Below are 24,473 nucleotides of genomic sequence, written 5' to 3' on the forward strand. Positions count from 1 at the left end.
ACAGTCAGATATGGTACATTTCTATCACCCCCAAATTCCCTCATATTTCCCCTTTGTAGTCAACCCCTCTTCCGGCCACAGCCCCTGGCAACCTCGGGCTGTTCTCTGTCACTTTAGTTTCGCCTTTTCCAGAAAGTGACATAAATGAAATCATAAAGCGTGTGGATCTGTCTCCTCCCCCTCAGTGGGATGCCTCGGAGACCCACTCCAATGGCCGTATCAATAGTTCATGCCTCTGTGTTGCTGCGTCCATTGCAGGGAGGCGGAGGGGAGCTGGTTTCCCTCAGGAGACTTCAAAATGTTTTCTTACTCACAAGATCACATAGAGACCTGACCCTTATATTCCAGCCTTTAGGAGACTTCTGGAAACTCACAGATCGAATGCTCTGTGGACTTCACAGCTGCTCTCTGATCCCACACTCGTGCCACTCTCCTCTCCTCCTAGGCCCAGAGCAGCCATGACTGACGACCCCGGTTCCAGGCAGACACGGCCGGCGGGTGGGAGTTGGGCTGGGCCCTGCAGCACCTTTGCTCGTCCTACTAAGTTCCCGGCTCTGTCCTTGCAGCTCCGTGAAGAATGGTCTCTGCGGACCTGAAAGTGCTGACACCCCAACCACTTAAGAAGAGAAGGCGCAGGACCTTGAAGGAGACATGACGAAAACAAAAGGCACGTGTGGGAGGCACGTGTGGGAGGCACGACCTGGCCAGGCTTTTCCTAGGGAGCCTGGTCGGGGGAGTCAGGACACGGCCATTCTGTCCGCGCTGGACCCGGGGGTGGGGTGGGGGTAGGGGTGGGGTTCTCTGCCACTAACGGGGAGTACAGGCTTGTGATTTCAGAGCCTCACTCTTTTGTTTGTGTCACGGCCGCATTGACAAGCACCTCCCTATTAGGAGGTGAGTCCGCGTGGGAGGAAGCATATATGTGTATTTGTATATATATGGCACAGAGGTAATTATATGTATTAATAAAAGCATAATATGCCAATTAGACTGGACGGCCGAACAGGGGAACGACCGTCCAGACAACGGTCCGGATGACCTTCCGGACGAACTTCTGGATGAAGCCGGGGCTGCAAGGGCTGAGGCAGCTGCTGCAGCTGTGAGGGCTGAGCCCCTTGCACGAATTTTGTACATGGGGCCTCTAGTTATATATAATGCAGACGTAATAATATATATGGTGTCGATATAATTGTGTGTATATATATATATATACACACACACACACACACACATATAGTGCAGATGTAATGTATATGGGTGCAGATGTAACATATAGTATAGATTTAGTATATATATTGCAGATGTAATATTATATATAGTACATATATAATACAAAAATGGCAAAAGTAGGTTTACAGTTGTTCATATGCATATGGTTATTATAATAGCTTTATTCAAAAGAATGTCACAGTGGCACAGTGCACTTAGGTACAATCTCGTTAAGTGTTCAAATTGCTGGCCTCCATTAACTTGCTTAACTCAAGCACACTTTGGCACAGAGTTCTTGATTGCCATCAATAAACCCACTTTTGCCCACTGCTGTATATGCAGTGAAGATGTACTATTATATATATAATGCAGATATAATATATATAGTGCAGATGTAACATTATATAGTGCAGATGCAGTGATATATATAGGGCAGATGTGATATAAAGTGCATATGTAATAATATAGTGCAGATGTAGAATATAGAGTGCAAATGTAATATATGTTGCACAGAAGTAATACATGAAGTGTGGATATATAATATTATATATATACTAGAGGCCCAGTGCACAAAATTCATGCACAGGGGAGGGGGTTACCCTCAGCCCGACCTGCACCCTCTCGCAATCCAGGGCTGCTGGCTCCTAACTGCTTGCCTGCCTGCCTGTCTGCCTGATCGCTCCTAACCACTCTGCCTGCTTGCCTGATCACCCCTAACCACTCACCTGCCTGCCTGATCACCCCTAACCACTCACCTGCCTGCCTGATCGTCCCTAACCACTCTGCCTGCCTGCCTGATCACCCCTAACCACTCTGCCTGCCTGATCACCCCTAACCACTCACCTGCCTGCCTGATCGCCCCTAACCACTCACCTGCCTTCCTGATCACCCCTAACCACTCACCTGCCTGCCTGATCGTCCCTAACCACTCTGCCTGCCTGCCTGATCACCCCTAACCACTCTGCCTGCCTGATCACCCCTAACCACTCACCTGCCTGCCTGGTTGCCCCTAACTGCCTCTGCGTAGGCCCCTGCAGCCACAGCAAGCCAGAAGGATGTCCGGAATGACGTCCAGAAGGTCCTTCAGCTGTCCAGTCTGATTAGCATATTATGCTTTTATTGTTATAGATAGTGCAGATGTAGTAATGATGATTTGTTATGATGTTGTAACCATTTTACCGCCTGAACTACTCAGGGAGCACCATGCGATAATAAAGCACCTTCCTGCTTTCATACCTGCCCTCTACATGTGGCGAGACGATAACTTTCAGTCGTTCTCAAAACGAATCATCTTCAGAATCTCATTGTGGTCCCTGTATTATCCGGGGACTGCCATAGCAAAGCACCCGGATGGCGTGGCTGAAACCACAGGATCATACTGCCCCCCGGTGCTAGAGGCCAGAAGTCCCAAACCAAGTCCTGGAGGCCGTGACCAAGAACCTCCTCGAGGCTGCCCGTGGCTGCCCGTGGCTGTCTGTGGCTGCCCGTGGCTGCCCGTGGCTGCCCGTGGCTGTCCGTGGCTGCCCGTGGCTGCCCGTGTTCCTTGGCCTGCACCCTCGTCATTCCAGTCTCTGTCTCCATGTGGCTTTCTACTCTGGGCATGTCTATGTCCTCTCCTCTTCTTATAAGGACACCAGCCATTGGGCTTAGGGCTCCCTCAGTCCAGGATGGTCTCATCTTGAGATCCTCAACTGATTTCACCTGCAAAGACCCTATTTCCAAACAAGGTCACATTCTGAAATTCTGTACATGAACTTGGAGGGAACACTTTTCAACCCACTACAGTCATTAAAATATCCCCACCCTATCCAGGCGACACCCCCTACATTTTTGTCCAATTTAAAGCTTCTCCCCACCCCCAGGTTTCATTCTGGCCACTGGAACGCCGGGGGCAAGGGAGGCTGATGAGCTGACTTCCATTTCCCAGGTGATAGTCTCCTCACTGCCCCCGCACCCCCCGCCCCCGGGCTCCACTGGGTGATTTTGTTGTAAGCTGGTGAGACTCCCACTGCTGCTTCTCCTTGAGGGAGGGGTGCTGGCGGGGGCTCTATGAACTAGCCTTCCTTTGATGTTGGTTGTTATGGGCTGAATTGTGTTCCCCTGCTATGGTCTGAATGTTTGTTTCCCTCCATTAATACGGTGAAACCTATGCCCCCACAACGTGATGGTATTAGGAGTGTGTGGGGGGCCTTTGAGAGGTGTTTAGGTCATGAGGGTGTAGCCCTTCTGAATGGGATTAGTGCTCTAATAACAGAGGCCCCAGGAGCTCCCTCGCCCCTTCCACCCTGTGAGGACGCCACGGGGAGACAGCATCTCTGAACCAGAGGCCGGGACTCCGGGTCTGTTGGCGATTTGATCTTGGACTTCTCAGCCTCCAGCACTATGAGAAAGACCCACCTGCTGTTCCTAAATGATCCAGCTTATGGTATTTGTTATAGCAGCCCAAATGGGCTAAGACATCCCCCCAAATTCAGCTACCCAGTACTCCAGAATGTGACGTAATCTGTAAATAGGGCCATTGCAGATGGGATGGGTCTTCATCCAGTATGGCTGGTGTCCTTATAAAAGGGGAATCCGGGCGCAGGCTCACACACAGGGAGAACACCATGTGAAGACAAAGGCAGAGACCAGGTGATGCCTCCATAAGCCAAGGAACTCCAAAGATTGCCAGCAAGTCACCAGAGGTCGGCCTCGGGAGAGACCACCTGGCCAACACCTTGATCTGGGACTTTTCTTCTCCAGAACTGGCAGAGAGTAAGTTTCTGTGGTTCCAGCCACCCAGTCTACAGCACAGACACACCTCGTTTTATACTGCATTTTTTTTACAAATCAAAGGTTTGCTTTGAGCAAACCTATCAGCACCATTTTCCAAACAGACTTAGATGAGGGTTAGCATTTTTTGGGGGGGAATAAAGTATTTTTAATATTTTAAAAATCTTCAACGGAGGATATTTTTCTCATTGAATTTTTTTAGAGCGAGTGAAGAGGATGGTGGGGGGGGGCGTGGAGAAACATTGATGTGAGAGAGACACATCTATTGGTTGTCTCCCTCATGTGCCCCAACTGGTCCGGGAATGGAGCCTACAACCGAGCCACATGCCCTTGATTGGGAATTGAACCTGCGACCCTTCGGTCTGAGGGCTGACACACTAACCAGTGAGCCACGCTGGCCAGGGCAGGAATAAAGTATTTTTAAATTAAGGTATGTGCATTGTTGTTGTTTTTTTGTTTTTTTTTTTTAGAAACAAAGCCACCTAGTCCTGGACTGTGGACCACTCGTCCAGATGGAGAAGTCGTTTTGAGGATGTCAAAACATGGGCCAGGCCATGAGCCCCCCGTAACCATCCCAGAATATTTTCGGGAGTCAGTCAACCGATTTGGGACTTATTCAGCCCTCGCATCAAAGAACTGTGGAAAATGGGAAGTACTGACTTACAACCACTACTTCGAGGCTTGTCGGAAGGCTGCGAAAGCCTTGCTCAAGGTGAGTGAGACCCTTCCTTCCTCCCTCCCTCCCTCCCTCCCTTCCTTCCTTCCTTCCTTCCTTCCTTCCTTCCTTCCTTCCTTCCTTCCTTCCTTCCATATTACTTATTCAATCATTCATTGAGAATAGGAAATACATATACATACAAATGGTACAAAATGCACAAGGCACCACAAGATATGAAGGGTAACTGGTGAAAATTTCCCCTCCAATTCCTTTTCCTTTAAATATATTTTTATTGATTTCAGAGATGAAGGGAAAGAGATAGAAACATCAATGAAGAGAAAAAAATCAGTGATCAGCTGCCTCCTGCATGCCACACACTGGAGGGCCTGAAATCCGCACAATGTACCCTGACCAGGAATCGAACTGTGACTTCCTGGTTCATAGTCAATGCTCAACCACTGAGCCACACTGGCCAGGCCTTCCAGTTCTTGACCCCTTCCATATGCAGGCAGCCACCATCACCACATTCTTTTCAACAACTGCAATTATGTCTGTAACAGTACTGACTTAACCATCCTCCTACCGGTGGGTATTTAAGTTGTTTCCAGCTGTTTGCTACCATATATGGTGCCACAGTGGACTTCTTTTGCACAATGAAATCTTATTCGGAGGTGCCTCTGTATGCCCACGCAAATGTATGAAAGAACCTGCTTGTCTATATTCTTGCCAACATCATATCAGAAATGCTCATCTTGGCCAGGTTAATAGGCATGTGAGACAGAACCTAAGACGACCCTGAGATTCCAGCCTCTGGTATATTCATGCTTTTAGTCTCATATTCTTGAGCGTGGGCAGGACTTGTGACAATGAAGGATTTTCCCTCCTGTGGTGGCAAAGGTGAAGATATTTAGCAGATGTCATTAAGGTCTCTAATCAGTTGACTTTGAGTTCATCAAAAGGACACATGCTCAGGGTGGGCCTGACCTAATCAGGTGATGCACTAAAGGAGAAATTCTCCTGCCGGCCTTGTAGTGGACAGGGCCATGGAGCAGTGGACAGGGCCATGGAGCAGTGGATGGCAGACAGCCTCTAGGAGTTGAGATCTACCCCCAACCGAGAGTTACCAAGAAAACAGGCCCTCATTCATTCAACCACAGGAAATAAATTCTGCAATCTATGAGTGCAGGAGAAGACTCATGCTTCAGAGGAGGCCACAGCCCCACTGAGGCCTTCATTGCAGCACTGGGAGATCCTATGCAGAGGACCCAGTTAGACTTCCCCCAGCCTCCTGACCTGTGGGAACTGAGATAATAAATGTGTGCTGTGTTTGTGGTAATGTGTTATGCAGCAGTAGACAATCCTATATAATAACAGCCTAATATGCAAATTGACCGAATGGTGGAACAACCGGTCGCTATGACACACACTGACCACCAGGGGGGGGCAGATGTTCAATGTAGGAGCTGCCCCCTAGTGGTCAGTGCACTCCCACAGTGGGAGCACCACTCAGCTGACCGACGGGTGCCACACATGGGCTCACAAGTCTCTCCCGCAGACACTCCCCCTGTGAGCCCCTCCCCACTCCAGACTGCGACCAGGATCAGGACCAGGATCAGGATCAGAAACTGCAGCAGAGCGGCAGTGAGCCTACTTGAGCAGCGGTGGCAAGCACAGCGGGTCTGGGATGAGCTGGAGTGGCCCGGCACCCAGCCTGGGCTCGGGCTCCTCCCCAGCCATCTGCTGCGGCCCGATCACCGCAGGCCACGCCGAGGGACCCCACTGGTGCACGAATCCATGCACCAGGCATCTAGTGAATATATAAAAACCAGCAAACATAAAAGGAGACAGTGAATACATTAGGTGTCTCCCGTTGTAGAAGGGTACCTGCTAGTGATTTTGATATACAGGAAATTGGGTCACATTTTGACCTACATCCCAATTCTTCTCTCCCCTCCCCGATGCTCATGTGTCTTCATTGAGAGACTGTGATATGTCACAATTAAGAACCCTGTGCTTGGGCCGGCTTTTGTCTCGGCTGCCCGCCCAGGGCCATAGTGACGTGGTTAGTTTCCTTCTCCCGAAAGTCGATCTTTGTTAGCTATGCTCTTAGTTGTGGAGCTCAAGGACCCTCTCCTCTCCTACCTTCAGGACCCAATCGGAAATATGTCAGTTTATGTGCACATGAGTAGAGGCAGCTTCCAGGAGGACAGCCTTTTGTCACCAAGAGAAACACCTGGCCCTGTGTTCTGAGCACCAGCGGGTGCTTTCCAAATGCCTGTTCCCCGAAGAGCAGGGTAACCGCCAGCCTGGCCTCGTAGGACTGAAGGGCCAACAAAGTTGGAGCTGCCCCAAACCAAAGGGGTGACTTCAAGTCCAGGTTTCCAGCTCATCCTCAGCCACATCCAGACCAAGGCTACATCTTTAAAAGTGCAACTTAGCACCACTCGAGGGTATCACTCTCTGAGTACTTTTGTTATGAAAAATGAAAATAAATTCACACCCATTAGAGTGTCTATTACTCTAAAAAAGAACAGAAAATAGCAGGTGGTGTGAGGAAGTGGAGAAATTGGAACTGTCATGCATTGCTGGTGGGCATGAAGAATGGAGCAGCCACTGTGGAAGACAGTATGGCAATTCATAACAAAATTAAACACGGAAATACCATAGGACCCAGCAATTCCACTTCTGGGTATGTACTCAAAAGAATTCAAAGCAAAGACTCAAACACATGTGTGCACACTCACACGGCGGCATCATTCACAATGGCCAAAAAGGGGAAGCAACCCAAGTGTCTGCCAACAGATGATGGATAAACACAATGTGGTCCATCACACAATGGAATATTATTCAGCCTTAAAAGGGAAGGGGAAAAAAATATATATATATATCCATATCTAAATAGATATATATATTGATTTCAGAGAGGAAGGGAGAGGGAGAGATAGAAACATCCATGATGAGAGAGAATCATTGATTGGCTTCCTCCTGCACAACCCCTACTGGAGATCGAGCCCACAACCCTGGCATGTGCCCTGGACCGGAACTGAACCCAGGACCCTAGAGGCCACAGGCCATCGCTCTAGCCATTGAGCCAAACCGGCTAGGGCAGGAAGGACATTCTGACATCTGCTACAACATGGATGAACCTTGAGGACATTATGCTCAGTGAAATAAGCCAGTCACAGGAGGACAAATACTATGTGATTCCACTTATATGAGGTCCCTAGAGGAGTCAAGTTCATAGAGACAGGAAGTAGACGGTAGGAGCCAGGGACTGGGGGAGGGGCATGGGGCGTTAGTATGTAATGGGCACAGAGATCTAGTTTGGGAAGATGAAAAAATTCTGGAGAGGGATGGCGGGGGTGGTCATACAACATGAGTGTCCTTAATGCTACTGAGCTGTCCACCTAAAATTGGCCCAAATGGTATATTCGTGCTGTAAATAGTTTACCACAACAAAAGCAAAACCCATAAAATAAACCAATGCGGTGTTAACCCGAGGGAGGCCAAGCAGGTTCCCAATCGTCAAAAAAGCCTCACACCCAGATTTTAGCCTCAGTGCTGGCTTATCCCCTTGCAGGGAGCACATCCCATCAGAAGCAAAACCATTCCATGTTTCCATTTCCTGTTTCTGTTTCTTTTTACCTCCCCAGCTGGGCTTGGAGCGGTTCCATGGAGTCGGCATCCTGGGGTTTAACTCCGCTGAGTGGGTTATTGCTTCCGTTGGTACCATCCTAGCAGGGTAAGACCATGTGTTGTTCATTGTTAATGTTGATGAGCCGCTACTCAGGGCCTCCCCGAGATGTGAACGGGGAGTTCAGCCTCAGCCCCAGGTGGGCAGGCGAGACAGACACACAAACCAATTATCGGACAAATGATTAGTATCTCGAATATAGAAGGACTAGTATCTCGAATACAGAAGGTACTTCTAGAACTCAGTAGTAAAAAGACAAAAATATTTTAGGTGAACAAAAGACTTGAACAAGAGATGTTACAAAGCGAAGTAGGTGATAAGTAGTTCAAGATGTTTGGTGTCATCAGCCACCAGGGAGATGCCAGTGAGACCCAGGACAGGATGGTTAAAAGCAAGAACATCCTGGCCATGAACCGAAGTGTCTCGGGTTCGAGTCCCAGTCAAGGTCACGTACCTGGGTTGCAGATCTGATCCCCAGGCCTGTCAGGGTGCATGTGAGAGGCAACCGATCAATGTGTCTCTCTCTCACATCTCTCTGTCTCTCTCCCTCTCCCTCCCTCCTTTCCACTCTCTCTGAAAAGCAATGGGAAAAATATCCTTTGGTGAGAATTAAAACAAAACAACAAGAACAAAAGGCTGCCCATGGAGGGAACGGTGCCTGAGGGTGGGGGACGGTCCAAATCCCATCTCTGGCATTTATTATGTGCCACGACACTTTGAACAGTGACGTCACTGCCCTGACTCAGTTTGCTCAACTGTAAAATGGGCTGTTGTGGGGGTTCCGTGATCCTACCTCATAACGACATCACAGGAGTTGCTGCTTTCATCATCCTTATCTCTTGTTGTTTTTGTCCTTGTTGAGCTGTGGAGGGAGGGAAGCTTTGCCAAGGCTGCAAACTCAGAACTTGTCTGCAGGCCCTCCCCCTAGCCCCCCGCCACCCAGGACACCCTCCCCCACCCCAGGCTCACACGCACATGACAGGCATGTGTGTTTTCTTTTCCCAGGGGCCTCTGTGTTGGTATTTATGCCACCAATTCTGCAGATGCTTGTCAATACGTCATTGCTCAAGCCAAAGTGAATGTCCTGCTGGTTGAAAATGACCTACAGCTGCAGAAAATCCTTTCGGTAAACCTCTACCCAGCCCTCCCTGCCAGTCATCTGAGGCGGGGGGAACCTCAGTGGTCTGACCAGGTGTCTCTGTGCTTCCAGGTAGATGCTAATGATCAGGTGGGGTGGTAAGGTTTGCTGCACACGCAGGTTCACTTTAAAAATATATATATTTTTATTGATTTCAGAGGAGAAGGGAGAGAGAGAGAGAGAGAAAGAGAGATAGAAACATCCACGAAGAGAGAGAATCACTGATTGGCTGCCTCCTGCACATCCCCTACCAGGATCGAGCCCACAACCTGGGCACGTGCCCTGACCGGGAATCAAACTGTGACCTCCTGGTTCATAGGTCAGTGCTCAACCGCTGAGCCACACAGGCCGGACAGTCCTCCGCCACTTTAGCATAACTGGCAACGCTGCTTTTGCAGGTGGGACGAGGATGAGGGTGGATTGGGGGAGTTAATTCCCAATTCTCAGTAACTTAATTTCCTACTCAGCCTCCATTTAAAAAAAACGCGTATATGCGTAATTTGATGTACGGTCCACTGCTGTTCTTCTTTTAGAAGTGTGATCATGTTGAGCCTTGTCACGTTCATTCCTTATAGCTGTCTGCATTTCTGCAATGCGTTTGTCTTTCTCTTCTGTTTCTTTCCGGAATCCTACCACCTCCTGTTTCTCTTCTCTCCGGCCCTCTCCTCCCTTGTATGTTTGCTCCGTGTTCTTGCTTCCCAGTGGCACGTGCTTCCTCGCGTTTTACATTTTACACTGGAATGTTGGTGTTGGGTGGTGATTTTCCTTTGCTTTGTGGCGACTTGGTGAAACTGGGCTCCTCTTTTAGCTTCTCTTTTTCCCCTTGCAGTATCTTTGTATGAAGATAGACACTGACTGTGGAAACCTCCTATTCCTATTCGAATGAGCTGCCGTTTCCTGAGCCAGCTTCTGGCAGGAAGACCCCAAGGGGAGGGGAGTTAGGGGAAGGGTGAGCCCATGTGACCAGATCAATGGCTCGGCCGAGGGGCCACTGGGACTGTGTTTTAGTATTTCATCAGTTGTGAGTTGCGCGTTTCCCCATTTTTAACAGGCGTGGAGCTGAGATGTGTCTTGCCATCGATGGCATCCTCTTGGATTATCATGGGCCATGTGTTTTGTTTTCCCACATTTTAATATCTCTGAAACCAGGGCACATTTCCTGACTCAGTGAAATCCTAGCAGGACTCAGTGAACTAGAACACGTGCCAGCAGGCCTCCTTCGAGCCGAATTCCTAACCTGGTTCAGAAGGACAGACCTCTGCCTCCAGCCTTGAGTCTTGTGTGTTTTTAAAATATATATATAATTTCAGAGAGGAAGGGAGAGGGAGAGAGTGTTAGAAACATCAATGATGAAAGAGAATCATCGATTGGCTGCCTCCTGCACCCCCCCTTCTGGGGGTCAAGTCCCCAACCTAGGCATGTGCCCTTGACTGGAATTGAACCCGGGACCCTTCAGTCCGCAGGCCGACGTTCTATCCACTGAGCCAAACCAGCTGGGGTCAGCCTTGAGCTTTCTTGCATGGCACTTCCGTGGTGCCTGGTCCTCATGTCACGCCCGGCTTACTAATAGCAGAATGTGCTGGGGGCTGGGTCATGGGTGACGGGTGATGGGGGGGTGGGGCGGTGCTTCCTATTCTTGCCATGAATACTGGCTTGTGATTTGGGTTTTTCCTATTAGAACAGCGGTTCTCAACCTGTGGGTCGCGACCCCTTTGGCGGTCGAACGACCCTTTCACAGGGGTCGCCTAAGACCATCCTGCATATCAGATATTTACATGACGATTCATAACAGTAGCAATATTACAGTTATGAAGTAGCAACGAAAATAATGTTATGGTTGGGTCACAGCATGAGGAACTGTATTTAAAGGGCCAGAAGGTTGAGAAACACTGTGTTAGAAAATGCCGCGTTCCCCATCTGCCCCCCTGCACCAATTTCACTGCTATGGCTTCCTGTCCTACTTCCGGTATATTTGACCTCCCACACATCAAGCCACACCGAGTTACTTCTCTCTCATAGTTTGACGAAAGTGCTGCTGATGGGGTTGTGGTTCTGGTTGCTCTGTATGGAAGGTTCGAAGCCAACTCCTGACACGCTTCCTCTCAAACTGCCTCCTCAGCTGCCCTGGCGATTCTAATTCTGGGCAATACTAGTGACTTATCCTCCTCCCACTCTCCAGTGCCGCCTGCCTCCTTTAGATAAACCCCACACTCCTCGCCACTGCCTCCAAGGGGGCCTACCTAGCCCTCACCATCCTCTCCTGCTTCCTCCCTATCCTTGTCCCTCCCATCCGCAGGCCAGCCTCCCCAACTCTTTCTTCCTCGAACCTCGCAGACTGCTGCCTCTCCAGGCGTTTTGGTTGTCTGTTCCCTATCTTTCTGGAAGTCTTGTCTGGCTGGTCTAAGCACCCCCGTCACCTTCTCTCTCCCACCCATACCGGTGCAGCGGCTCTCGTTCTAATGACGTAACGATGCTGGGAGTGACTCTCTCCTGGGACTGCTCTGTCTGAGCAGGCACAGCATCCCCCAGGCTGGTCATCGACCCTTACAGCGCTGGTGGAGCTACAGGCTTCTGAACCTGTGCAGGGCCCAGCTCCCTCTACGGAGGACGTTTGTGGCCCGACTCCAACAAGAATGTTCACTGAATCCTGGCTGCGAGGTGCCAGCGGGCAGAGCACAGCCTTCGGCCTGAGGAGGCCGCTGTCTTCATGCACCTTTGATGGCTGGAAGCTACTGACACCGGCCACAAAGAACCCACAACCAGGCCTAACATCGGTCAAGACAAGGAGCGATGTTTCCGATGTTTCGCAGAAAACAAAAGGGAGGCGAGAAAGAGGCTGGGGTTGCAGTAGGAGGGAGCTTAGGACACCCATCCGGCTTCTGCTTTTCCCGGGGCTGGGTTGCCGCGAGGCCCACGCTGAATTTTCTTTCAGATTCCACAGAACAAGATGGGGAACCTAAAAGCGATCATCCAGTACAAGATGCCAATGAGTGAGAACAATAAAAGCAACCTGTATTCTGTGAGTGTGGGAGGGCACAGAGCACAGGGAGGGGGGTTCACAAGGGAGGGGAGTGTGTGGGACGCTCAAAGGAAGTGGGGGGTGAGCAGGAGAGAGGGCCAGGCTCCAGAGGGAAATGGGCAGGCCCTTGGGGGGCTTTTTAAAAAAATATATACTTTTATTGACTTAAGAGAGGAAGGGAGAGGGAGAGAGAGAGAGAAACATCAGTGATGAGAGAGAATCACTGATCAGCTGCCTCCTGGACACCCCACACTGGGGATCGAGCCCACAATCCGGGCATGTGCCCCAACTGGAATAGAACCATGACCTCCTGGTTCATAGGTCGATGCTCAACCGCTGAGCCACGCTGGCCAGACTGAGGGCCTTTTTAAATTTAATTTTATTTCATTTTTGGCATGAAGGATACAACTTAAGCAAAAAGATAATTTGATGACTCATGGAACTACAACTCAGGGTGTGGATTTCAGGCATGGCTAGAACCAGGGGCTTGAATGTGGCCCAAGCTCCAATCTGCCCGCTTGGTTTCTTGACTCCATAGTCCTAAGATGGTCCAGCAGCTCCCGGGGCTACATTTTGACTCATTCTTGTCCGGAGAGCACTTCCAGCAAAAGCCCTGACTTTCACTGTGGTTGGACCATTCGACGTCACATACCCAGACCTGATCCAATCACTGTGGCCCACACAGACGGAACCCTCTGCCTTAAACCAATCAGGGTTGACCTCTGGAACTGGGGATGGAGTCGGCCCCACGAGCTGGTCACTGAGAAATGTGGGATGCTGAGTGGAATAGGGAAGGCAGAGCTCCAATGATACTGAACTCCACTGTCGAGCATTTGACATATACTGACTCATGTATACGCCCAGAACAACCCGAGAGGTTGGGTTCCGGTATCATTCCCATCTTACAAATGAGGAGACTGAGGCACAGGGAGCTTGAGGGGCCTGCCCAGGACAGGAGTGCAGGAACCGGCAGCAAATAGCCGCGCATTGTAGGGATTAGAGCAGCGTCCTGGGTCTCCACCCAGTAGCCCCCTCCACGGAAGCAACAGCTGTTATAAGAGGAACCGGGACTGATGCTTCTGCCTAAACTTTCCCCCGGCCAGAAATCATGCTTTAGGTCAGCGGTTCTCAACCTGTGGGTCGCGACCCCTTTGGAGGTCGAACGACCCTTTCACAGGGGTCGCCTAAGACCATCGGAAAACACATAATTACATATTCTTTTTGTGATTAATCACTATGCTTTAATTATGTTCAATTTGTAACAATGAAAGTACATCCTGCATATCAGATATTTACATTACGATTCATAACAGTAGCAAAATTACAGTTATGAAGTAGCCACGAAAATAATTTTATGGTTGGGGGTCACCACAACATGAGGAGCTGTATTAAAGGGTTGCGGCATCAGGAAGGCTGAGAACCACTGCTTTAGGAGAAGCTGACGGGACAAGATCTGACCGGGAAGGGAAAGGCCTCCCCGAGGCCCCACCTTCTGCCTGTCTTCTCTTCCCACAGTGGGACGATTTCATGGAACTTGGCAATACCGTCCCCGACCCGCAGCTGGACCATATCATTGCGAGCCAGAAGGCCAATCAGTGCGCCGTGCTCATCTACACCTCCGGGACCACGGGCAACCCCAAAGGCGTGATGCTTAGCCACGACAACGTAAGTGGCCGCCCGCCACGTGGCCAGCTTGGTAGCAGCCAGAATCCCTTCACTCCGGGGCGGTGGCCTTCAGGATGTTTTGTCCTTGACCCACAGGGCTGCGTTTAGGGGCCTGACACACAGCCCTTGACCTGTGGCGTGTAGAGAGTCATGCGGACACTTAGGAGCGGGCAGCAATGCACAGGGGTTGAGGTCAAAGACTTTGGAGCAGACCTAGGTCCAAACCCAACTCTGGGATCTCAGGCAAGGCCTGTAGCATCTCCCAGCCTCGCCTCCTCGTCTGTAAAATGGATGTGATATACTATCCCTGCCTCGTGGGTTGTCCTGAAGATGATATAAGTTAACATTTGCAAAGAGCTTAGAACCGTGTTTGATAAGTACGTGAAAGAGCAGTGAATATGTCCTGTCTTTCCGAGTAAAGCAGACTTGAGGGCATTTTTTAAAATGGATTTTGGTGGGGTTTTTTTAGAGAGAGAGAGGAAGGGAGAGGGAAAGAGAGGGGAGAGAGAGAGAGAGAGAGAGAGAGAGAGAGAGAGAGATTATCTCCCATAACACCTCACTGGGGATCAAACCTGAAGCCTGGGCATGTGCCCTGACCAGGAATTGAACCTGTGACCTTTTGGTGTATGGAATGGAATGATGCTCAACCAACTGAGCCGCACCGGCTGGGGCAGAAGTTGAGGCTTCGGTTACTCAAGGAAGGCTGTGTGTTTTGGGGAACACTTACGCATGTCTGGATGGAGTCATCCAGATCATTTAGATGACTGGTATGAAATGAAAAGGAATACAGGCTAAAGGATGCAATTTACACAAAACCCTGGAAAATGCAAACTTATCCTTAGGGACTAAAAGCAGATCGGCGGTTGCCTGGGGAGGGGCCAGAGGGAGGCATCACAAAGAAACAAGTGGAAAGCCGGGGGGGTGATGAAGACGTTCACGTCTTGATGATGGTGATGGTTCCACGGGTGTAGACATGTGTCAGTTTGTGTCAGATGTACACTTTAAATGTGTGCATTGTACGTCACTTATACCTCAATAAAACTATTTGAAAAAAAGACTGTTGCACGATCACTGCCTGCCAGGCACTGTTCCAAGAGCTTTAGTAAATCCTCGCAGCAAGTCTACTGGTTCTATCAGGCGGAGGCTATTTTAACAGAGGAGAAACTGAAGCCCAGAGAGGTTAAGTTACTTGGCCCAGGTCACACAGCATGCGACACGGTGGAGCTAGGATTTGGCTCCACAGTCTGCACTTTTAACTACACTGTAGACCTATGTGGCTAACGTGCGAAGATGTCCGAAGATGCAGTGTAAGCATGTGAAAGGTATTTGCAGAAAGTACACAGAACACAAGTGACTTTTTTTGGTTAAAAACTAAAAAGGCAGCAAGCAATATGCTCCCGTGTACATTTTAAAAGCAGAAAAATGTCTGGCAGGACAGGCACCCAACTGGCCACGGTGGTTCCCCCCATGAGTCAGAAAGATTGCAAGTTTTAATTGGTTGATTGATTCATTTGTTAATCATCACTGGAGGATATTTTTTTCATTGATTTTTTTTTTTTTTTTTTTTTTTTAGAGAGTGAAAGGGAGGAGGAAGGGAGAGAGAGAAACAACCATGTGAGATAGACACATTGATTGGTTGCTTCCCACATGCGCCCTTACCGGAGCCTGGGATTGAACCTGCAACCCAGGTACAAGCTCTTGGCTGTGAATTGGACCCACAACTCTTCCGTGTGCAGGGCAACACTCTAACCACTGAGCTCACTGGCCAGGGCAGATTGCTAGCTTTTAAAAAATATGTATTTTTAGATTTTTATTGATTTCAGAGAGGAGGGAAGAGGGAGAGAGAAACATCAATGTTGAGAGAGAATCATTGATCGGCTGCCTCCTGCATGCCCACACGGGATCGAGCCCACAACCCCAGCATGTGCTCCCACCAGGAATCGAACCATGACCTGTTTCATAGGCTGATGCTCAACCACTGGGCCACACTGGCCGGGCAGATTGCTTCATTTTTAAATGAAGCTTTTCTACCTTATAAGAACTTTTTCCTCCAACCTAGCTAATAGTTACCAGCACACACTGGCCTTTGCTGTTGCTTTTGCACATCAGAAAGCTACATGACTTGCTCCTTTAACCTTCTTCTGGTCCTGCTCAAACATCACCTCCTCAGGGAAGCCCTCCCTGATTTCCATGTTTAAAATAGCAAACAACAAACCATCCCATTGATCCCTCATCTTCCTCTGGCTGCTGGTTTTCTTCCACTGTCGTATTATCTAGTCGTCACTTGTTATCGTGAACATCAGCTCCCGAGGGCAGGGGTTGTCTGTGTCTCTCATTTCTGGCACATAGGAGGACTCATCCATTTTTGTGGAATGAACGAATGAATGGCATCTGATTAAACTCCCACCTGACCCTGGCTCCTTGTGGCTTTATATCTGGTGAAATGTTTTCCTAGCACTGGGGTGACAAGTATAAACCCTGGAGCAAGGCTGCCTGGGGTTGAATCCTGGCTCTCCCACTGGCTAGCTGTGTGACCTGTTCTTTACCTCCTCTTGACTTTAGTTTTCCCATCTGTAAAACACAGGTAAGAATGGTTTCTGCTCTTAGAGTTGCCAGGAAGATAAAATTATTCCACAATCTCTGCCAGTCAGCTAGTAGCCATTCTAGAACTTAGGCACGTAAAACACCAAAAGTGTGTTACATCTGGGTGTGGCACTTGGCAGGGCCCAGCAGGCTGTGTCTTGTGCCCCAAGGAGTGTCAGCTGGGGCCACTCAGCTGTATTCAGAAAAGCAGAAAAGTCCAGGAAGGAATTCACTCACCAGTCTCTTGCGGCTTGGGCAACCTCACGGCACGGTGGCTCAAGGTGGTTGAACTGCTTACCATGGTGACGGGCTCTCCTCGGAGCAAATATTCCCTTATACCAGGGGTCCTCAAACTACGGCCCGCGGGCCACATGCAAATACAAATATTGTATTTGTTCCCGTTTTTTTACTTCAAAATAAGATATGTGCAGTGTGCATAGGAATTTGTTCATAGTTTTTTTTTAAACTATAGTCCGGCCCTCCAACGGTCTGAGGGACAGTGAACTGGCCCCCCGGTTTAAAAAGTTTGAGGTGCCAAACCGGTTTGGCTCAGTGGATAGAGCGTCGGCCTGCGGGCTGAAGGGTCCCAGGTTCAATTCCGGTCAAGGGCATGTACCTTGGTTGCGGGCACATCCCTACTGGGGGGCGTGCAGGAGGCAGCTGATCGATGCTTCTCTCTCATCGATGTTTCTAACTCTCTATCCCTCTCCCTTCTTCTCTGTAAAAATTCAATAAAATATATTTTAAAAAATAAAATAAAATAAAATAAAAAGTTTGAGGACCCCTGCCTTATACCGAGGCAGAAGCTGCAGTCTATGGCGGCTCAGCACCAGAAGTCACAGTGTCGTTCCGCTCCATTCTGTTGGCCAACCAGTCAGTGGGCCAGTCCTGTGGAAGGAGAGGAAAACAGACTTCAGCTTTGAAGGGGAGGGTGACAGGGAGTTTGCCGCTGCCTTTAACCTACCACATAAATAAGGTGCTTAGAGCAATGCCTGGCGCACAGTGAGCCATGTCAGTCCTAGCCATTCTTATCTTCAAGATCATCCTCAGAACGGCTAGCATGAAAAAGTCAGCAAACTGGTGTTGGCGAGGATGTGAAGAAAAGGGAACCCTTGTGCACTGTTGTGGGATTGTAAATTGGTGCAGTCACTATGGAATATAGTATAGATGTTCCTCAAAAAATAAAAATAGAACTACCAGCCCTGGCCAGCTGGTTCAGTAGGTTGGAGCATCGCCCCATATACCAAAAAAGGTTGCGGGTTCGATTCCCAGTCAGGGCATGTACCTAGGTTGCGGGTTTGATCCCTGTTGGGGCTTCAATGGGAGGCAGCAGATTGATGTTTCTCTCTCACATGGATATTTCTCTCTCTCTCTCTCCTTCCTCTCTCTCTGAAAAAATCAATAAAACCCATCCTCAGGTGAGGTTTTAAAAAAATAGAACTGTAATCTGACCCAGCAATTCCACTTCTGGGTATTTATCCAAAGAATCCAAAACACTTAATTTAAAAAGACAGACGCACCCCTATGTTCTTGCAGCATTATTTACAACTAGAGGCCCGGTGCACAAAAATTTGTGCACTCGGGGGTGGGGGGTCCCTCAGCCCGGCCTGTGCCCTCTTGTATTCTGGGGCCCCCTGGGGGATGTCCAGCTGCTGGCTTAGGCCCGCTTCCCAGGGATTGGGCCTAAGATGGCAATCAGACATCCCTCTGGCAGCCCGGCAGCCCTCGGGGGATGTCCACTTGCTAGCGGGGAGCAGACCTAAGCTGCAGTCGGACATCCTTAGCGCTGCTGAGGAGGCAGGATAGGCTCCCACCACCACCGCTGTACTGGCAGCCATCAGCCTGGCTTGTGGCTGAGCAGAGCTCCTCCCCATGTGAGAGCGCCCTGACCACCAGAGGGCAGCTCCTGCATTGAGCATCTGCCCCCTTGTGGTCAGTGTGTGTCATAGTGACCAGTCATTCCCAGTCCTTCTGCTGTTAGGATCAGTTTGAATATTACCCTGTTACTATATAGGATAGAGGCCTGGTGCATGGGTGGGGGCCAGCTGGTTTGCCCTGAAGGGTGTCCCAGATCAGGGTGGGGGTCCCGCTTGGGTGCCTGGCCAGCCTGGATGAGGGGATGATGGCTGTTTGCAGCTGGTCACACCCCCTTCAGGGTGGGGGTCCCCACTGGGGTGCCTGGCCAGTCTGGGTGAGGGGCTGAGGGCCGTTTTCAGGCTGGCGGGTGACTGAAGCTCCCAACCTCTCCTTTTTTTCTTTTTTTTTTATTCTGGGATTTATTTACCTTCTATGGCTGTCACTGGAGCTGAGAGCCAGCTTTAGCTCTGAGGCTTGGCTCCAGCTCTAAGACCTCGGCTGCTGAAAGCAGGTATCTGGGCTTTGTTTAGCTTCTATAATTGAAACACTGTTGCAACTCCAGCTCTGAGGCCTGGCTGGCTGAAAGCAGGTTTCTGGGGATTGTTTAGTTTCTATAATTGCAACATAGTTGCTTAGAGTGCAGCTCAGAGCTGGGCAGTGGCAGGGCAGGCGGGGAACCTTGGCTCCCTCCATCACTGGAGCAAGCAAGCCTCCTGTTCGCTTCAGCTGCCTGGCTGCTGGCTGCCATCTTGGTTGGCAGTTAATTTGCATATCGCTCTGATTAGCCAATGGGAAGTGTGTCAGAGATACGGTTAATTACCATTGTCTATTATTAGATAGGATAGCTAGGATATGGAAGCAACCTCAGAGTCCATCAATAGAAAATTGGATCAGAAGATGTGGTATACTTATTTATTTATGTAATGGAATATTACTCAGCCATAAAAAAAGAATGAAATCTTGCCATTTGTGAAAACATAGATGAGCCTAGAGGGTATTATGCTTAGTGAAGTCAGACAAAGACAAATACCATATAATTTCACTTTTCTGTGGAATCTAAAAAACAAAATAAATGAACAAACGAACAGAAACAAACCCATAGATACAGAGAACAAGCTGATGGTTGCCAAAGGAGAGGGGTGGGGGTGGTAGTGTAGGGATGGCAATAAAGAAAAAAAAACTGTAAATAAAATAAAACCATGCCTAGAGAATTAGACATTGAAGACTCCAGTTTGGGTGGTGTGAGACAGCCTCTCTTCGTCGACAGCATTTAGTGGGAAACTTGACAGGTGAGAAGGCGTCAGTCATGGGGAAAGCTGGGGGAACAGCAGTCCAGGCAGAGGGAACTGCCAGTGCAAAGGCCCTGAGGCTGGGCTCTGCCTGATGAGTTGGAGGAACAGTGCAGAGGCCATGTGGAACAGTGCAGAGGCCATGTTTAATGAAGTAAACTGCTCACCAGGGTTTTATGACATCCGTGAGGAATACAGATTCCAAAATGATAGACACGCTAAAACTTTGCATCAAGGTATGCATTGGAGAAAGAAAAACATGAATATGCTAATGGTTAGGTGATTATGGGAGGGGATTATGGGTGGTCTCTTTGTCGGACAGTGTTGGTTCCAGAATTTTATACTGGACAGGAGACACCTCTGTGCTCTTCCTCTCTAAAATCAACTTTATTTTATTTATTTATTTATCTATGTATTTATTTATTTATTTATTTATTTATTTATTTATAAAAGAGCTGCATTGAAGTGGCCCTTCAGCCAGGACAAGGCCACCCGGATTGTAAGCTCCACTTGTGTTCCAGATCACGTGGTTGGCCGGGACGGTGGCAAAGGACATAAAGCTGACTTGCGCCTCAGAGAAGCAGGAGGTGGTGGTCAGCTACCTTCCCCTCAGCCACATTGCGGCTCTGATGATGGATATCTGGTTGCCCATGAAGGTCGGGGGTTGCACCTACTTTGCTCAACCAGACGCTCTCAAGGTAAGGCGGAGGGCAGCTGGAGCGAGTGGATGGTTCCATTACGCCCCAGTTCTAGGGGTTCCTTCTCTGTCCTCATCTTATGCTTCATTTGGCAGCATCAGAAACACTGGGTCATATTCTTGTTGTTTTCTCTTAACCCCAACCAGGGCACCCATGTGTGGTTGTGTGCTTTTGTTTTTGTTTAAGTCAGCATCCCCAGCTCCCCAAAGCTCCAAAAACCAAACTCGTCTCAAGACCCGTAAGTTACATCTGCAAAGTCCTGTTTGCTGTGAAAGAGAACCTATTCACAGGCTCAGGGGTTGGGAGGGCATGTCTTCGGGGGTGCCGCAATTCTCCCTTCCACACTGTATCTAACAGGCTGCATTGGGCCTTTGTAATTCCTTCCGAAAGGTTTATTCTTCTTTTGTTCGTGTGGCTGCTGACTCCTGGTCATTTAGTTCTCTGCTTACAGTTCTCCCTGGCCCCTTTCACATCCCCCAAGCTCAGTGCTGGAGATGTAGTAGGCACTCGATAAATACTTTGGTTTTTTGGCTGAATGCATAATGCATACACATAACACTCACCTCCAGGACCCGAGACGTTCCCATTCTCCCACATTCGCGTCAACTCCGCAATATCGTCAGAAACTTTAACATGATCAACCTGATGGGCGATAAAGGTTCTCTCACAGTTTCAGGAACCGCCAGACTTTTCCAAAGTGGCTGTTCCGTTTTGTATTCCCCCCGGAAGTGCATGAGCGAGTTCCGGTTTCTGCCCCTCTCCACTAACACGTCCTCAACATCATCACCACTGTCATTGCGTCCTGGTGGATGTGAAGTGGTGGCTCATCACATCAATTGTCATTTCCTTCGTGACTCACGGTGGTGAACAAGTTTTCACGTGCTTATTGGCTATTTATATATCTTCTCTGGAAAAATGTCTGTTCGAATCTCTTGCCCATTTAAAAATATGGTTCCAGGTCCTGGCTGGTGTGGCTTAATTGATTGGGCATCGTCCTGCGCACTGAAAGTTTGATTCACAGTCAGGGCACCTGCCCAGGTTTTGGGCTCAATCCCTTTAGCGGGCGGTGTGGGGCGGGGGGTGCAGGAGGCAGCTGATCCATGTTCTACTCTCACATAGATGTTTTTCTCTCTCTTCCTCCCCCTTCCTCTCTTCACTAAAAGAAAATCTTTTTTTTAAATGTGGCTGCATTTCTTCTCATGGTTGAGTGTAAGGGCTTCTTTAGACACTCTGGATATAAATTATTTCTTAAATATATGTTCAAACATATTTTCTCGCAGGTCTGTGACTTGTCTTTTTGTCTTGACTCTGAAGTCCAATTTCTTTTGTAAAAAAAAATGTGTTTTTATTGATTTTTACAGAGAGAGGAAGGGAGAGGGAGAGAAAGATACAAGCATTGATGAGAGAGAATCATCTATCGGCTGCCTTCTGCATGCCCCCTACTTGGGATCGAGTCTTCAGCTTGGGCATGTGCCCCAACTGGGCATCGAACCAGTGACCTCTTGGTTCCTGGGTTGGTGCTCAACCCCTGAGCCACAGCAGACGGGCCAATTTCTTTTTATTTTATTTTTCTGCTTTTGGTGTCGTATATAAGAAATCTCTACTCATGCCAGGGCCACAGAGCTCTCCTTCTGTGTGTTCTAGAAGCTTTTAGTTTTGGCTCTTACATTCAGGTCAGTGACCGTTCTGGGTTTACTTTTCTGTTTGGTGAGAAGTAAGGCTCTAAGCAAAGCTTTTAGTTTTGGGGGGGATATGAATATCCTTTACACCATTCAGTTGCCTTAGCACTTTGATTGAATGTCAATTGATCACAAATATAAAGATTCATCTCTGGGTTTTCTATGCTGTTCCATTGATCTATATGTCAATTCTTACATTAAAACCACACTGGTTTTATGGCTTGATGATAGGCTGACTACCTTGTCCCACACAGTTTTTTAACGGAGAAACCCACATTCCAGGAACTCCTTTAGTTCTGGGAAAACCAGGATAGTTGACCACCCTATTTTAGAATAAATTTCAAAATCAGGTAGTAATCCTTCCGATTTTTTTCTTTTCCAAAATTGGGTTGGCTATTCAGATCCTCCATACTTCCATAGCAGTTTTAAGCTCAGCTCGTCAATTTGTATGAACGAGCCTATCTGAGTTTTGAAAGAGATTGCATTGAATCTATAGATCAGTTTGGAGAGAAAGTTGCATCCTTTTATACGGTTGCATAATATTCCACTGCACGCTTGGTCAACAGCTTTTTACCAGCCTGCTACTCTCTACCCTAGAGAGAGAAAATCTGATTGGCTGCTGCCCAGCCAGTGGGTGGGCTTGCTTGAGTCGGGAGCTCACCCTGGTCTAATCAGCCAAAAGAAAGTTCTCCTGCCCTAGCTGGTTTGGCTCAGTGACGGGGCATCAGCCTGTGGACTGAAGGGTCCCAGGTTCGATTCCGGCCAAGGGCACATGCCTGGGTTATGGGCTCAATCCCCAGTGTGGGGTGTGCAGGAGGCAGCCAATCAATGATTCTCTCTCATCATTGATGTTTCTCTCTCCCTCCCTCTCCCTTCCTCTCTGAAATCAACTTTTTAAAAAATTTAAAAAAGGAGGTTCTCCTGGGCTGACTTGATTGGCTGGGCAGGGGTGAACATCTGGGGTCCCTGGAAGGTTCAGGTGTAGCTAACCCAGCTCTGTCCCATGCAGGGCACCTTGGTCAACACTCTGCAGGAGGTGAAGCCTACCGCCTTCCTGGGGGTGCCCCGAGTTTGGGAGAAGATACAGGCAAAGATAAAGGAAAGTTGTGCCAAATCCTCAAGCTTGAAGAATAAGGTGTTTGCGTGGGCAAGAACTGTTGGCTTAAAGGTCAATACGAAAAGGATGCAGGGGTAGGTGGAGGGCCCAGTGGGTTGGGTGGGGAGGGTGGTGGGTGAGGGGCTCAGCTGGAACCCAGAAGCCCATTTTAGATCCACAGCTAGAGAGCGCTCCTTGGCACCGTTCACAGGATACATGACGCTCCCATGAGCTACCACGTGGCGAAGGCACTCGTGTTCAACAGAATCAGGAACAGCATTGGCTTTGATCACTGCCACCTTTTTATCAGCGGGGCCGCGCCCCTCAGCCCAGAGACCGCCGAGTTCTTTCTAAGCCTGGACATACCTATAGGCGAGATGTATGGAATGAGCGAGAGCTCGGGCCCTCACACTGTATCCAACTTCGATAACCTCAGGATGCTAAGGTACTGACCTTCTGGATAGACACCCCACCCCCACCCAGTCCTCCAGCAACACGGGGTCAGGGGAAGGAAGCTGGGAGGGTGGATGGGCCTCTGGGCTGAGATGAACTCTGTTTCGGTATCTCCAGAATGATCCTTGCTCTCCAGCGCCCAAGCCCCAAATCTTCATGACCGTGGGAAGCCCCAGTTTGTCGGAGGTTCACCGACAAGGGGCAGGGCTCTCAGAGCCTCCCATGGTCTCCCCCGGCGATGGCTGCTGGGGAGCGCTGCCTCCAGCGACCACCCAGACTCACCGTCCACGGGTCCTCTCTGGCTTTCCCCCCAGCTGAGCTCACCCCAGGCTGCGGGACTGACCCCAGACATACCGAGACAGTAAGAATACCAAAGGCGCCCTAGCTGGGTTGGCTCAGTGGATAGAGCATTGGCCTGCGGACTGAAGGGTCCCGGGTTCGATTCCGGTCAAGGGCATATGCCCAGACTGCGGGCTTGATCCCCAGTAGGGGGCTTGCAGGAGGCAGCCAATCAATGCTCTCTCTCATCATTGATGTTTCTCTCTCTCTCTCTCTCCCTTTACCTTCATCTCTGAAATCAACAAAAATAAATAAAAATAAGAAAATACTAAAGGCAAGGCCCACTCCAAGTCTGAGGGCCATGCTCCTTCACAGGACCTCCAG

At 49.2% G+C, this 24,473-nt stretch overlaps 1 protein-coding gene across 2 annotated transcripts in view; it reads left to right on the forward strand.

Annotated features, from left to right (window-relative positions):
* Positions 1-651: 651 nt before the first annotated feature.
* ACSBG2 (acyl-CoA synthetase bubblegum family member 2) overlaps positions 652-24,473 on the forward strand; it is a 29,772-nt gene continuing 5,950 nt past the window's right edge. Inside the window, exons 1-9 of one of the 2 annotated variants that reach the window (XM_070415931.1) lie at positions 652-671; positions 4,468-4,693; positions 8,293-8,381; positions 9,339-9,459; positions 12,404-12,490; positions 14,006-14,155; positions 20,406-20,582; positions 23,271-23,452; positions 23,569-23,802. In XM_070415931.1, the coding sequence (XP_070272032.1) occupies positions 652-671; positions 4,468-4,693; positions 8,293-8,381; positions 9,339-9,459; positions 12,404-12,490; positions 14,006-14,155; positions 20,406-20,582; positions 23,271-23,452; positions 23,569-23,802 (1,286 nt within the window). Of the gene's footprint in view, positions 672-4,451; positions 4,694-8,292; positions 8,382-9,338; positions 9,460-12,403; positions 12,491-14,005; positions 14,156-20,405; positions 20,583-23,270; positions 23,453-23,568; positions 23,803-24,473 lie in introns of both variants that reach the window. The other variant, XM_070415930.1, reaches the window with a different exon arrangement.

The sequence above is a fragment of the Myotis yumanensis genome, unplaced genomic scaffold, assembly GCF_028538775.1.
Source record: "Myotis yumanensis isolate MYYU_CA2020_CCGP unplaced genomic scaffold, mMyoYum1.0.hap1 SCAF_5, whole genome shotgun sequence".
In the NCBI taxonomy this organism is placed as follows: Eukaryota; Metazoa; Chordata; class Mammalia; order Chiroptera; family Vespertilionidae; genus Myotis; species Myotis yumanensis.